Source organism: Hordeum vulgare, chromosome 5H, assembly GCF_904849725.1.
Source record: "Hordeum vulgare subsp. vulgare chromosome 5H, MorexV3_pseudomolecules_assembly, whole genome shotgun sequence".
NCBI lineage: Eukaryota > Viridiplantae > Streptophyta > Magnoliopsida > Poales > Poaceae > Hordeum > Hordeum vulgare.
In genome coordinates, this window is record NC_058522.1 from 358,708,503 (window position 1) to 358,721,513 (window position 13,011).

The 13,011-nt window shown below is 40.8% G+C and overlaps 1 protein-coding gene across 2 annotated transcripts; it reads left to right on the forward strand.

Moving 5' to 3' along the window:
• Positions 1–2,902: 2,902 nt before the first annotated feature.
• On the forward strand, positions 2,903–12,728 carry LOC123394935 (sulfate transporter 4.1, chloroplastic-like). Of its 2 annotated transcripts, XM_045089824.1 has the most exons (17): positions 2,903–3,624; positions 4,713–4,761; positions 4,865–5,066; positions 6,170–6,338; positions 7,130–7,195; positions 7,286–7,393; positions 7,898–8,005; positions 8,084–8,149; positions 9,265–9,325; positions 9,471–9,598; positions 10,613–10,654; positions 10,950–11,066; positions 11,141–11,192; positions 11,460–11,598; positions 11,684–11,769; positions 11,926–12,002; positions 12,121–12,728. In XM_045089824.1, exons 1-17 carry the CDS (start codon positions 3,319–3,321, stop codon positions 12,421–12,423), a joined length of 2,079 nt encoding a protein of 692 aa, XP_044945759.1. In that variant the 5' UTR covers positions 2,903–3,318; the 3' UTR covers positions 12,424–12,728. The 2 variants fall into 2 exon arrangements, with proteins under 2 accessions (XP_044945759.1, XP_044945760.1); XM_045089825.1 differs by lacking the exon at positions 4,865–5,066 and having other exon boundaries at positions 3,054–3,624.
• The last annotated feature ends 283 nt before the right edge of the window (positions 12,729–13,011 follow it).

Genomic DNA, 13,011 nt, shown 5'->3' on the forward strand with positions numbered 1-13,011 from the left:
TTGGTCATCTGGTTGTATGGTGAGCAGTATCTTCGGGCACCAAACGAGGAATATACAAAGATATTAATGGAAATGAATGAAAAAATGGGATGGCCGGGGATGCTTGGTAGTCTTGATTGCATGCATTGGAGGTGGAAAAATTGCCCAAAGGCATGGCAGGGAATGTATTGCGGTAAAAGCCGTGATGCTACCATTGTGCTTGAGGCCGTAGCATCGGAGGACACATGGATTTGGCATGCATTCTTTGGGTTGCCGGGAACACTCAATGATATCAATGTCTTCAATAGATATCCTTTGTTCAAAAGATTAATTTCTGGGGATGCTCGAGCTTGCAACTACAAAATCATGAACAATGAGTACTCAATGGGATACTATCTCACCGACGGCATCTATCTCGAATGGGAAACTCTTGTGAAGTCCATCAAGGAGAAAAATGGGGTGCCCTTAACAAGAAAACAGGCTCATTTCACCAAGGCACAAGAGGCAGCCCGCAAAGATATTAAGAGAGTTTTCGGTGTTTTGCAAGCAAGGATTGCCATAGTTCGGGGTCCAGCTCGGTTTTTGGGACAAAAAGACCTTGATGAACATCATGAAATGTTGTGTGATTCTACACAACATGATCCTAGAGGATGAGAGAGGGTTAAACCTCCCTTGTTTCTATGACAATGTTGGTACCCGTGTGCAACCGGAAAGAAACCCTTCTCGCATACAAGCTTTTCTTCAAGCACATCATGAGATTGAGGATGGAACCACTCATGGTCGGCTCCGGGATGATCTAGTAGAGCACCACTGGCAGTTGGATGGGCGGCGCATTGGCCCATGATGTATCTTTGTTTTACTTTTCTATGTCCTATTTGATTTGAACAATTGTTGTAATTTGCTCAAACATTGTTGTAATGATTTGAATGATTATTGTTTTATTCGGTGGTGTAATACTAACTAGAATGATTATTGTTTTATGTCAAATGTGATTGAATTTGTGATATGTCATATGATGAAATGTGTGATATATGAAATGACAATTTTAAGGGTTGGGGTTGGGGCAAAGACTAGAACCCTCAAACCCAACCCTTATAACGGAATATTCCGTTATAAGGGTTGGGTTTGAGGGTTCTAGTCTTTGCCCCTGTTTTTCAACCCTTAAAAGTGTTAAAAAAGACCAATTCTCAACCCTTAAAACTAGTTTTAGATTTAAGGGTTTGAGGGTTCTACTAGAGATGCTCTTAGCGTTGGGTATGCCCTAAGTCCCGATTGATTCGTCGTTTTCCAACCCAAAACAATTGTATTAGTCGGAGTTGTAAAAATATCCAGCTGGATCCTAAAATCGCGCTTGCTTCGGTTGTTTTGGTGGCGTTAGTTCTGATACAACCGAAAGTTTTTACAGACCAAACAACGGATGTATTCTTATCCATCGGTTTTATACTTGTAGACGGTATAATACCTCCGTAAGGCCTAAACTGTTACTCGTACATCTGTAAAAACAAAACGAGTTTTCAAACGGGGCCTAAGGCCCTGCTTGGAAGCAGTGTAAAAAAATTCCAGCCGTAATAGTTTACATCCGTAATTTACTGGTGACAGGTGGTTTACGCCCGTAAACTTCATCCCACCGAAAGCTGTTTGGGAGGATGAACCACCGTAAACTTCATCCCACCGAAAGCTGTTTGGGAGGATGAGCCAGCTCAACACCGTCGGGTAGAGGAGGCTAGAGGAAGAGACTTCGTCGGTGACAACGCCTCGCCTCCTTCCCGTCGAAGCCGCCGGCGACGGCGCCTCGCCTCCTCGCTGTCGCGGCCGTGTCTCCTCGCCGTCGCGGTCGTCGGTGACGGCTCCTCGCCTCCTCGCCGTCGCGGCCGTGTCTCCTCGCCGTCGCGGTCGCCGGCGAGGGCTCCTCGCCTCCTTCCCGTGGCAGCGACCGCCGCCGCAGCCGTGCCTCCTCGCCGTCGCGGTCGCCGGCGACGGCTCCTCGCCTCCTCCCCGTCGCGGCCATGCCTCCTCGCCGGCGACGACTCCTCGCCTCCTCGCCGTCGCAGTCGCCGGCGCCTCGCTCCCTCGCCAACTCTTCTTGTCCAGAGAGAATACAGAGGAAAAATACATATGTGCTGGGTGGTGTGTCAAATACCGGTGTGATACGGATGTATCCTACGAAGGCCCTGTTTGGAACCACCTAGATTATATAACCCAGTTTTTATAATCTATTATGTTTCCAAACAGGACAACTTATAGTGTAGATTATAAAAACTAGATGGATAGATTATTAAAAACTCATAATCTACTCTATACCAGCTAAAATCAGATTATGGATTGCTAATGACCCATTACCCTTGTAAAGTTGGAGATAATAACATTTCTACCACCGCTACCCTCCTCTTTTAAAAAAAACAGAGGGTAGATAGGTCATTATGCAATGTAAAACCTGGATTACTGTTTATATAATCCGGCCTCCAAACATGTTCATCTAGATTATTTTTAAAAACCAGATTATATAATTTATCTTCATAATCCAGATTATCATAATTTATTATGGTTCCAAACAGGGCTGAAACCGGTGTAATTTTTACAGTGCAAAACGACGTTCCAAACACGATTTGACCACAGACCTTAATTCTTTTACAGGTGTAACTTTTACGGAGCGGTTTTGACACGACGTCCCAAACGCAGCCTAAAACTATTTATTACTCCCACGTTTTTCATTTCATTGAGAGACGTCAACTAAACTTACCCCAAATGCACCCGTTTACTTTCGCCCCTTTTGTCCTACACGCAACCACAGCAATCAGCGATGCGATTCGATGCACGCGTGCAGACATGCTGTCCAGGTACATCGCTGCCCCCCGCTATCCCGTCCTGTTACATCGGCGGGCGGTTTTCATAAAAAAACAACAACATCAACGGGCGGTCCACCGCAGAGAATAATCATCGCTTCAGCAGGACCGTCCGATCGTCACTCCCGAATCCGATCGTCGATACCGCGGAGAAACGTACAGCCACTCCCCGCTTGCTCCCCACATCCTCGACTTGTCCCCACCAGCCTCCGCCTCCGCCTCCGCCCCGGCCGGGCTCCGGCGGCGCCGTCTTCCCCAATCCAGCTTCCAGCCTCGCCTCGCCTCGCCTCGATCACGTCAGCTGCGCAGCCATTTCTACCGTCTGCCGCACAACCGTGGTCTCCCACCCGCCACCTCCGCAGCTGTGGCCGATGGTCGCCTGATTTGCCCCGCGCAGCGCTGAGTTATTCAGCTCAAAATCCCCGCTATTGATTCCCTTGCGTCTATGATTGTCCTGACAGCGCAACTGATCAGTTGAAAGGAATCCTCGAATCCAATGGAGAAGTCGTCGTTCGCGTCTGCAAGCTCCGGCGAGCTCACCGCCGCCGTCTACGGAGCAGGGAGGCCGGTGAGGGTGATACCGCTGCGCCACCCACTGGATGCGGCTGTGCGGGAGGCGGCCGCCGCCTCCTCCCCGTCGCTGTTGTCGGCGGCGATGGAGAGGGCGCGGGGGATGGGGCCGTGGGAATGGGCGGAGGCGGCCCTCCCATGCTTGGCGTGGATGCGTACCTACAGATGGAAGGAGGACTTCCAGGCCGACCTCACCGCCGGCATCACTGTCGGCGTCATGCTTGTGCCTCAGGTACCCTGTCACTCTGACCATTTGTCGTACGTAGATCTGGATTGCTTTGACAGTATCGACTACGTATTATTCAAAAATGTTTCAGTGACCAAGCCAGTTGAGGTTATTACTTACAGCAAAATAAATCCTTTGCCCCCCGATCGAGCTTATTGACGTATTGATTGTTTGATTTGGGTTCAGGAAATAAAAAACGTTGGTTGCTCTCTTGCTTGCCATAAAATATGCTTGGTGATAGTTCATGCAAAAACTATTACCCCCTCCGATCGGAGGGAGTACTTTTTTTCCTTCTAAAATGCTATTCTGTTGAAGCTTGGTTACCGTTAATTCAGAGATCTGAAGTTGTGAATACAGCTTAACTGAGCACAAGGGAGTGTTACTATAAGCTACTGTCTTTGTAGATTTCGTATATGAGTTGTTTGCAAACAACACTGTTACTCAATGGAGTTGTAATCTGTAATGCATTCAGTGGGGGTTAACCGCTATGGAGCTTACTTAAATTGCTAGTTCCTCACACCCATTGTGTTACGCATTACAGAATTTTCATTTGTGTAACTTGGCTGGAATGGCTAGTCACTACACCCACTTTTAGCATATTGCAGAATTATATTTGGAGCAGTTAGGTTGATTTGCCTGCCAGCGAACACAGTATTTTCATGTCCTCGTGATCCTTCATGTAAGTTTGGCTTGTTAAGTTGGAATGAATGAGATCATAGCAGCCTATGTATGGGGAGAATATTAGTCAGTCACTCCCGTGTTCATGATTTTCCAGTGTACCAGGGAAAAAATGCTATACTTTGATTTGATGTTTTCTCTACAATTTTTGTTTGTAATTGGTAAGTATCTGTATATTTCATTTGAACTGATTTAAAAAAAAAAATTGGTGGTATGTTGCAGAGATTTCTTGATTAGCTGAACCTACTGGTTCTCCGTACTACTGTACTAATTTGTATAGAACAAGTGAGCACGTAATCTCACAGCTTGTTGTTTTCCCTAGTTTCTTACAAATTAGTAACAAAAATCCTGTTGACATGTGAACTGTTTTCGAGTTCTTAAAATTAGAGCATAATCAACTTTGTACTGTTTTGTAGGCAATGTCATATGCAAAGCTGGCTGGGCTTCACCCAATTTATGGGCTCTGTAAGTGTTTACGTTTAACAGTGCCTCTCTGTTTTTCCCCCTTTTTCCCCAAATGAGCTATTAGTTGATCCAAATCATATTTTTTTTGCATTGTGCTGAACAGACACAGGCTTTGTCCCACTATTTGTCTATGCGATTTTTGGGTCCTCACGACAATTAGCAGTAGGTCCAGTGGCACTTGTTTCTCTGCTAGTGTCCAATGTTCTTGGGGGTATAGTTAATTCATCTAGTGAGCTGTACACGGAATTAGCCATATTATTGGCATTCATGGTTGGAATATTGGAATGCTTGATGGGATTGTTAAGGTAATTCTGTTTACTGAGGAAAGTTGGTGTTCCTGTTTATCCATTTTGGAGAAATTGAAATATTGAAGCATTAAACGCCCTCCTCTAGAGAATAAAATATGCAAACATCTATACAGATTTTTCGTTATACTCTTCCTTATTGTATTAACAACATAATGATGTGCATAGCTCAAATGTGAACCTGCTAGCTGCATTATCTTTGTGTCTTCTGATACTATATCTTTTGGCAGTGTTTTGTACCCAAGTGCTAAGTCCATGTTTGGATGGTGGTGAAAGTTTAGCCTACCAATTTTTGGTCATGTCCAAAAGTTTGGTGTTTGTTTGGATAGTTGCCAATGCCCCTTTGCCGACTCTAGTTTATTTTTCTTGCCAATGTTGATCAACTCATGGGCAATCAAAAGCTCGGCCAAAATATTGGCATGTGAATTTTCGGCTAAAAGAAAACACACCCTAGGTTTATATCCCTTATATTGTCTTTTTGGCACAAATGCGCCTGAAGTCGTGTGATTTTGCGAAAAGGGGCATATCAATCCCTGTACTTACAAAAGCAAGCAAAGCAACATGTGCTTATACTAAAGTCAATACACAATATAAAAACAGACAAGTGCCGCATCATGGACTATTCACATGTAGTGCTCGCTTTTACTTGTTTTATGGAAAAACAGGCAATCGGACCTTCAGAGTTTGCATTGTACTCCCTCCGTCCCAAAATAACTGTCTCAACTTTGTACTAGCTCTAGTATAAAGTTGTATTAAGCTTAAGACATTTATTTTGGGATAGTGCATGGGTTGCATCAGATTCCCACTTCTTTTGTTACGGAAGTATCCAGCCAGTGATCTAAGTGTGCATTCTTCTAGTTCTGTACAGAGACACAAGTCCTTTTAATAGAAAGGGAACACATCCTGGTTTTGGTAGAAGAAGCCTAAATTGCTCATTCTGTACGATGATTAATTAAGTCATACTTTTATCAGTTATGGACTAGCTTCATTTTTTCATATCTCGTCAGTCTTAACTGTCTTCCTGATTCAGGGGAGATCTCATCGGCATAAGCCTGGTTCTCATTGATGTTGTGTAACCTGTTCATTATTTTTCTTCTCTACAGACTTGGCTGGCTTATTCGTTTCATTAGCCATTCTGTAATATCTGGATTCACTACTGCTTCGGCCATCGTAATTGGTTTGTCCCAAATCAAGTATTTCTTGGGTTATAGTGTTACAAGAAGCAGCAAAATTATACCACTTATTGAGAGTATAATTGCTGGAATAGATCAGGTGGAATTTCTTTGTCCATGTAAACTTATTTATTACAGTACCTCCTTGTCAACCTCTATCTTTTGTCCTGCCTTCTTTTAGACGCACACTGCTTAGACAGAGCATGTTACATTAGCAGGTGTTATAATTCGCACATGGCTAGATAATCATTTGATAGCCTGGGTGTTCATGTGTGAGCATCACTTAGTGAGACAAAGTTGATGGTGAAGCGACATAGATAGGCATACACTTTTATTTGCTTGTGATTTGTACAACTTTGGCATAATATTTGCGTCTTGTTCTGTAAAGTATCTAACATTTCCCCTGCCTGACCACATCAAAACTTGGATCCTGCTTCTTTATCTAACTCTATATTTAAGGATATCTTTTTTTTTTTGTGAAATATATCTAAGGATATCTGCTGCTATGTTGACAGTAAACTGGGTCGCTGAGATGAGATCATGTATAGTTAGAAGTTTATAACTTCCTACAAGCACCTTCATACAGTTATCATGCCTCATTTTCTTATGTTTCACTATTCTTGCTTTACCTATCTTCCTATTAAACCTATAATTACCGACTTAATAACGGAAACCAGATTCTTTGAACATTTAAAATAAGATTGCTTTCTTTTTTACTAGTGAACAGTAAGTTTCAAGTTCTGCCGTTCATACAGATTAGGTTCCATAAATCAACCTCTATTAGGCACACTGCATACATTAAGGCTGCTTGTATTTCTCTTTCAGATAACGATTTTCTGGTATTTTATGTTTACATGTTCATTACATTAATAAAGCAATGCTGCTTTGCAGTTCTCCTGGCCTCCATTTGTAATGGGATCAGCATTTCTTGTTATTCTTCTAATAATGAAAAAACTAGTAAGTCTGTATTTCTATATTGATTACATTTCTTCAGTTACAAAATGTTACTTAGGTTTATCTTTTTAATGGCATCTTAAATTCTTGCAGGGAAAAACGAATAAAAATTTACGTTTCCTGAGGGCTTCTGGTCCACTAACAGCTGTTGTTCTTGGAACATTGTTTGTGAAAATTTTCCGTCCACCTGCCATATCAGTGGTGAGTAAGCTCCTTCTGTTGTTGGAATTATATGATGTTATGCAATATAGTAAAATAGCTGTGAAACCTGTACCTTGGTTTGCACTTTTTTTTTCATTTGACATTTGTTCTGATGACTGGTATGTGTTCTTTGATGCTCTGGAGAGTTTTTGTGTGCATGTGTCTATCATTAAATGTTATGATTATAGATGACTCTTCAGATATTTTTGTAATATAAAGTTTTCTGTGAAAGTCCATGAAAATACTATAATGAGGTGTGTTATTTCTGTATTTTTTTTTCATTTTGTAACTCAAATGTGCGTCTACGATTTTTTTTCATCCATCTTAAGTTCTCATCGAGTCATTGGTGACAGACTGCCACAATCAACCCTTATGTTGATTACCTGATTGTCACTTTGGCAAAGTACACATTTGGTAGATATTTTTATTAAGTTAAATTTACTTTCATAACACATTGTGATGGAAAACTACATGACAAGTTGTCCTCTGTTCTTGAATGCCTAGGTAGGTGAAATACCACAAGGCCTTCCCAGTTTCTCCATTCCTCGAGGATTTGAACATCTGATGTCCCTAATGCCAACTGCAATACTTATCACTGGTGTTGCTATTTTGGTAAAACATGTTGCTATCTTTTTGTTTTGTTTTTACTTTTGTTAGCGGCCACTAAACATACGAAGTATATAATTTTAGGAGTCTGTTGGGATCGCTAAAGCGTTAGCTGCGAAGAATGGTTATGAGTTGGACTCCAACAAAGAGGTATATATGCTGCCATAAACCACTGACTAATAATTAGTTTTTGCTGGTACAAGCTGTTCACATTTGTTTGTCAAATGCAGTCCTATTTGTTTTGTCATCTTGTATAATTAAATAATGGGTTCCATGGACAACATCTCTGTACATGTAATATATTTTCTCATAGAAACTAGTTGGTGATGATATTTCATTCTGTAAGGCTGTGAATATTGCGTAATGGATGGTGTATTGAGCCTCAAGTGCAAGTATAAACAGAGGTGTGAGACTTGAGGGCCTATAGATCGGCAAGATAACAAATCAAATCATATCCTACCAATTATATAGAGATATTGTGATAATGCAAGATGTATGGAGCAGCACCTCAATTCAGTGAAGCAAATAATCTTGTCCTTGCTAGTAGTAGACTGTAATTCTTTCACATGCATAGCTAAAGCCTACAAGTTTTTTTTTCCGAAGCTCCTACTTATCATAATTTTTTAGTGATGATGTCATTTGTGAAGAAACGAAGAAGATGATTTAGGTCCCTTTCTTCCTAGTTTCTATTCCAGTTACCTTGCACTTTCAAATTGGGATTTTTTTTCTTGAAAATGCAGGAGAGGTGCGCTTCATTTCATTTAGAGAGAAAAAAGTAGAAAAAAGGAAGGGGCAAAAAACACCCCCTACCACTAAACACGCCCCCCCCCCCCCTTCCTTCCCCAAATGATAATGTTCCGTGGTGATCAAGTTTAGGTGGTAACACTGGGAGTTTTAACTAGTGATTATTGTTTCCAGAGGATGAATGTCTCGGTCAGTTATTAAACAACTCTGAAGTGATGTGGGAATGATACACCATGGTTTGATTTTTCATGACAAGGCTAATGGTACAATTTCTGCCTAACAAATCTAAATAGTTTTATATTAGTTACTTGTCAAATATGGAAAAGTTGACTGCATATTTTACTAGGACCCCATGTATCTTGGAATGTATGTAGTAGCAGTTTAGCATCGTTGCGGAACTTTTTTTGTTTACAGGAATATACAAAATAATTCATGCATTGCATGTAGCAATTTTCATTATTTCTAACTAAACTCCCATTGTTAAAAATCAACTATTCTGATGAAGCTTTCCTTTGTTACAGTTATTTGGCCTTGGCTTATCAAATATATGTGGTTCATTCTTCTCTGCATATCCTGCTACAGGTAGAATATTAATCATATTTAATGGAAAATATCTGTGCTACTTCATCTATCTGCATTTCTACTCTATTGTTTACCTGAAAATCACGATGCTTAGCTACTCGCTAGGCTTTAGAAAGCTGATGTTTATCAATGGATGTCCATGCAGGCTCCTTTTCTAGGTCTGCTGTGAATCATGAAAGTGGGGCAAAGACTGGATTATCAGGAATCATAATGGGCATAATAATTTGCAGTGCTCTCTTGTTTATGACACCATTATTTACTGATATACCTCAGGCAAGATTACCAGTGTGTTGTTTGTTTGGTTGCACTCCTTGAGTTTATTTTTTGGCATCGTAAAACTCACTAACTATTGTTGGATTGCTCAATGGAGTTCTCCATCTGGGCACCTTTGAATATTGCTGTTCTGTACGCCTTTTTTCCATCGATGATATACATCAGTGTAGATTAAATGTGATGCATAATTTCACTATATCTTAAGGCCCTTGCTAACTGTATCTTGTAGAACCTATCTAGTGCTAAAATTTTCTAAATTTTCCTGCTGGAATCAAACTGTTACTGTAAATTTAGCCAAAACTAAGCTTTCTTAATACAGACCTTATATCGGTGGTGTATATTTATTTCACAATTTGAGTTCCAAGTGTGAGTTTCCTTGCGAAAACAAGAGATCATGTTTGAGTTTAACATTTGCAATATTCGTTTTTTGAACTATTAATGATATGAACAATATAAATTATATATGATTCATCATATCACTAATCACTATACCTGAAGGCCCTTGATAAGTATATCTTTTAGAACCTATTTGGAATGCTCATATTTTCCAAAATTTCCTGCTGGAAATGAACTGTTCTTCTAAAATTTTGGCAGAATTAAGCATCCAACATAAGCCTTGTATCTGTGGTGTATATTATTTCACAGTTTTACTTTTCTAGCAAAAAAGAAGGGATCAAGTTTGAGACGATTGCAGATTTACTAGAAAATAATTATATACATCAGGTGTATAAAAAGGTAACAAACAAATATGTGCATATTATTATGTTTAAGTTGAAACTCTTAAGAGTCAAAGTAATTGCAAAATCTTGTTTCTTAAAATGTATCATTTTATTGTATTGTGTGCAGAAATAAAATTTGTTAAGGTCCACTTTTTAAAAATGGACAAACAAAGTTTATTAGCAAACATGTCTTGATTTTTTTTTCAAATAAAATGTATATCTGCATCATAGTATACCTGTGCTTAACGAGATCTAAGTGCTATATGCTTATGTTTTTGTCTCATTTTTCCCACAGTGTGCATTGGCTGCTATTGTGATTTCTGCTGTCACTGGCCTGGTAAGGACATCTGAATACTCATATTTGTACAAACTGTGCACCACTGTTTTTAATTATTTGTACTACTTGTCAGCAGGCAATCATTAACTTGTGATTGCCTGCTGTGCTGGCAATGTAATACCTTTTCCCAATAAATAAAGCTATGTTCATTTCTTTCCAGATTACAGCTTACGATTTCTGCTCTAATTTGCTATCTCAGTTATTTATTGAGCTCTATTTCTTCTAACGGTTCATTTTTGTATTGATTTAAATCATTTCGCACCTAATTTCTCATGGATATTGGGACTGTATTTAGGTAGATTATGAAGAGGCCATCTTCCTGTGGGGTATTGACAAGAAGGATTTCTTTCTGTGGGCGATGACGTTTATTACAACCTTAACTTTTGGCATTGAGATTGGTGTCCTTGTTGGGGTAAGTACATGGAATTTCTTCAGATTTAGTATGGAGAAGAACCATTTATTTGATGGTAGCACTTTCCTTTGTAGGTCGGGTTCTCGCTGGCATTTGTAATCCATGAATCCGCAAATCCGCATATAGGTGAGTAATTGTACTACACTAGACATGACGAGCACTTACAATCTGCTTGATAACACATCATTATTTCTCGAAGTCAGCAACCACCCTTGTGTCTCACCGTGGTTTTCTATTGGACCTTTGATCTCCTATTAATTCTTCACCGGAGAGTTTGGATGATCTTTGCCATTGTTTTTCAATTGTTGTTATGTCAAGGGTTTTTATTGCTTGGTTTGAGAGTCTGATCTGTAGCATATACTGTCGTTAATATGTTTTATGGCCCATCTGCAGCTGTTTTGGGCCGTTTGCCTGGCACCACTGTGTACAGGAATACATTGCAGTACCCTGAGGCTTATACATACAATGGGATTGTTGTTGTCCGTGTTGATGCACCAATCTACTTTGCCAACATAAGTTACATAAAGGACAGGTCAATCTCTTCATCTGTTTAAGCACTTTGTTTCACTAAGATTCTTTGCTAGTCTGATGTCAGTTTAACCAAAATTCTTTATCAGGCTGCGTGAGTATGAGCTCAAACTCCCAAATTCAAACCGGGGACCTGATGTTGGAAGGGTGTACTTTGTGATCCTCGAGATGTCTCGTAAGCCCTTCAATTTTCTGTTGCAATGTTTATATGGCGCAGACAACACTGCTGCCCGCAACTATTATTTCATTTCCATTCGAAAAAGAATCTCAATTGTACTCATCAGACTACCTAGATGAATGGATTAAATGATGGAATTTGTTTGGCATGCAGCTGTTACGTACATTGACTCAAGCGCTGTTCAAGCTCTCAAGGATCTGCACCAAGAATACAAAGCACGCGACATCCAGGTTCTTACTCTCAGCAGTTCTTCTATTCACTAGTTAAGTACTCCATGATTTTTGTTGGTGAAGGTACCTGTGTGGAGCCAGCATTTCAAAACGTTGGAGGCTTTTTGATTGATTGCAGATCGCTATAGCGAACCCTAACCGGCAGGTGCACCTACTGCTGTCAAGAGCGGGGATCATCGACATGATTGGCGCGGGGTGGTGTTTTGTCCGAGTGCACGACGCGGTGCAAGTGTGCCTCCAGCATGTGCAGAGTTCATCGTCGAATGCCATCAAGTTATCCCCACAGGCGTCTGGGCACTTGACGGAGTCTCCCAAGGCGCAGCAGCGGTATGGCTTCCTGAGGAACCTCTGGAAAGCACAAGATGGGAATGGGAGCGCCGGTGACGAGGCCCAGTCGTTGCTGCGCCAAAACCTTGTGTAGCCAACTGTCTCCCTCCCTCGGTGCCAATCGGGATGCATGCATTTGTATTTGTGTTGTTGTGTGCATGTAGATTGTTCAGGGAAAAAAATAAGGATGCAAATAGTCAACCCCCCCTCCTCCTGTTTTGTTGTTAATAGAGTGGGAAGTTAGGACTGTTGTAAAAAATACAGTGTAGATACGTCAGTCAAGTGACCAGTTATCTGTATAATAACAATGTAATCTGTATCACAACTCCACGGAGTAGCGATCTGGCTACCGTGAAGAATTGAGATTCTTGCAAAAGAAAAGAGAAAACGATGAATGTATGTCCTGCTTCTGTTTCAGTTCTGTAGTCGATTCCTGTCCATATCCTGTTTGGGTTGTCGTGTTCTTTTCAAATGCATTTGGGATTCCCAACTGAACAATCGGAGTTTGTGAAATAAGGTTGACCTTTGTTTTATGATGAGGAGAGAGACAGATAACTGGGGGCGGCAGTTGATGGCCGAGCATGTTTTACAATTTTCTGATGGTTTGAAAAGAAACAGCACGGCCTTGGGCGTCTCTTAGACTGGTTGCTTTGTTCTCGCACTTGTTGTCCCTAAACTCCAG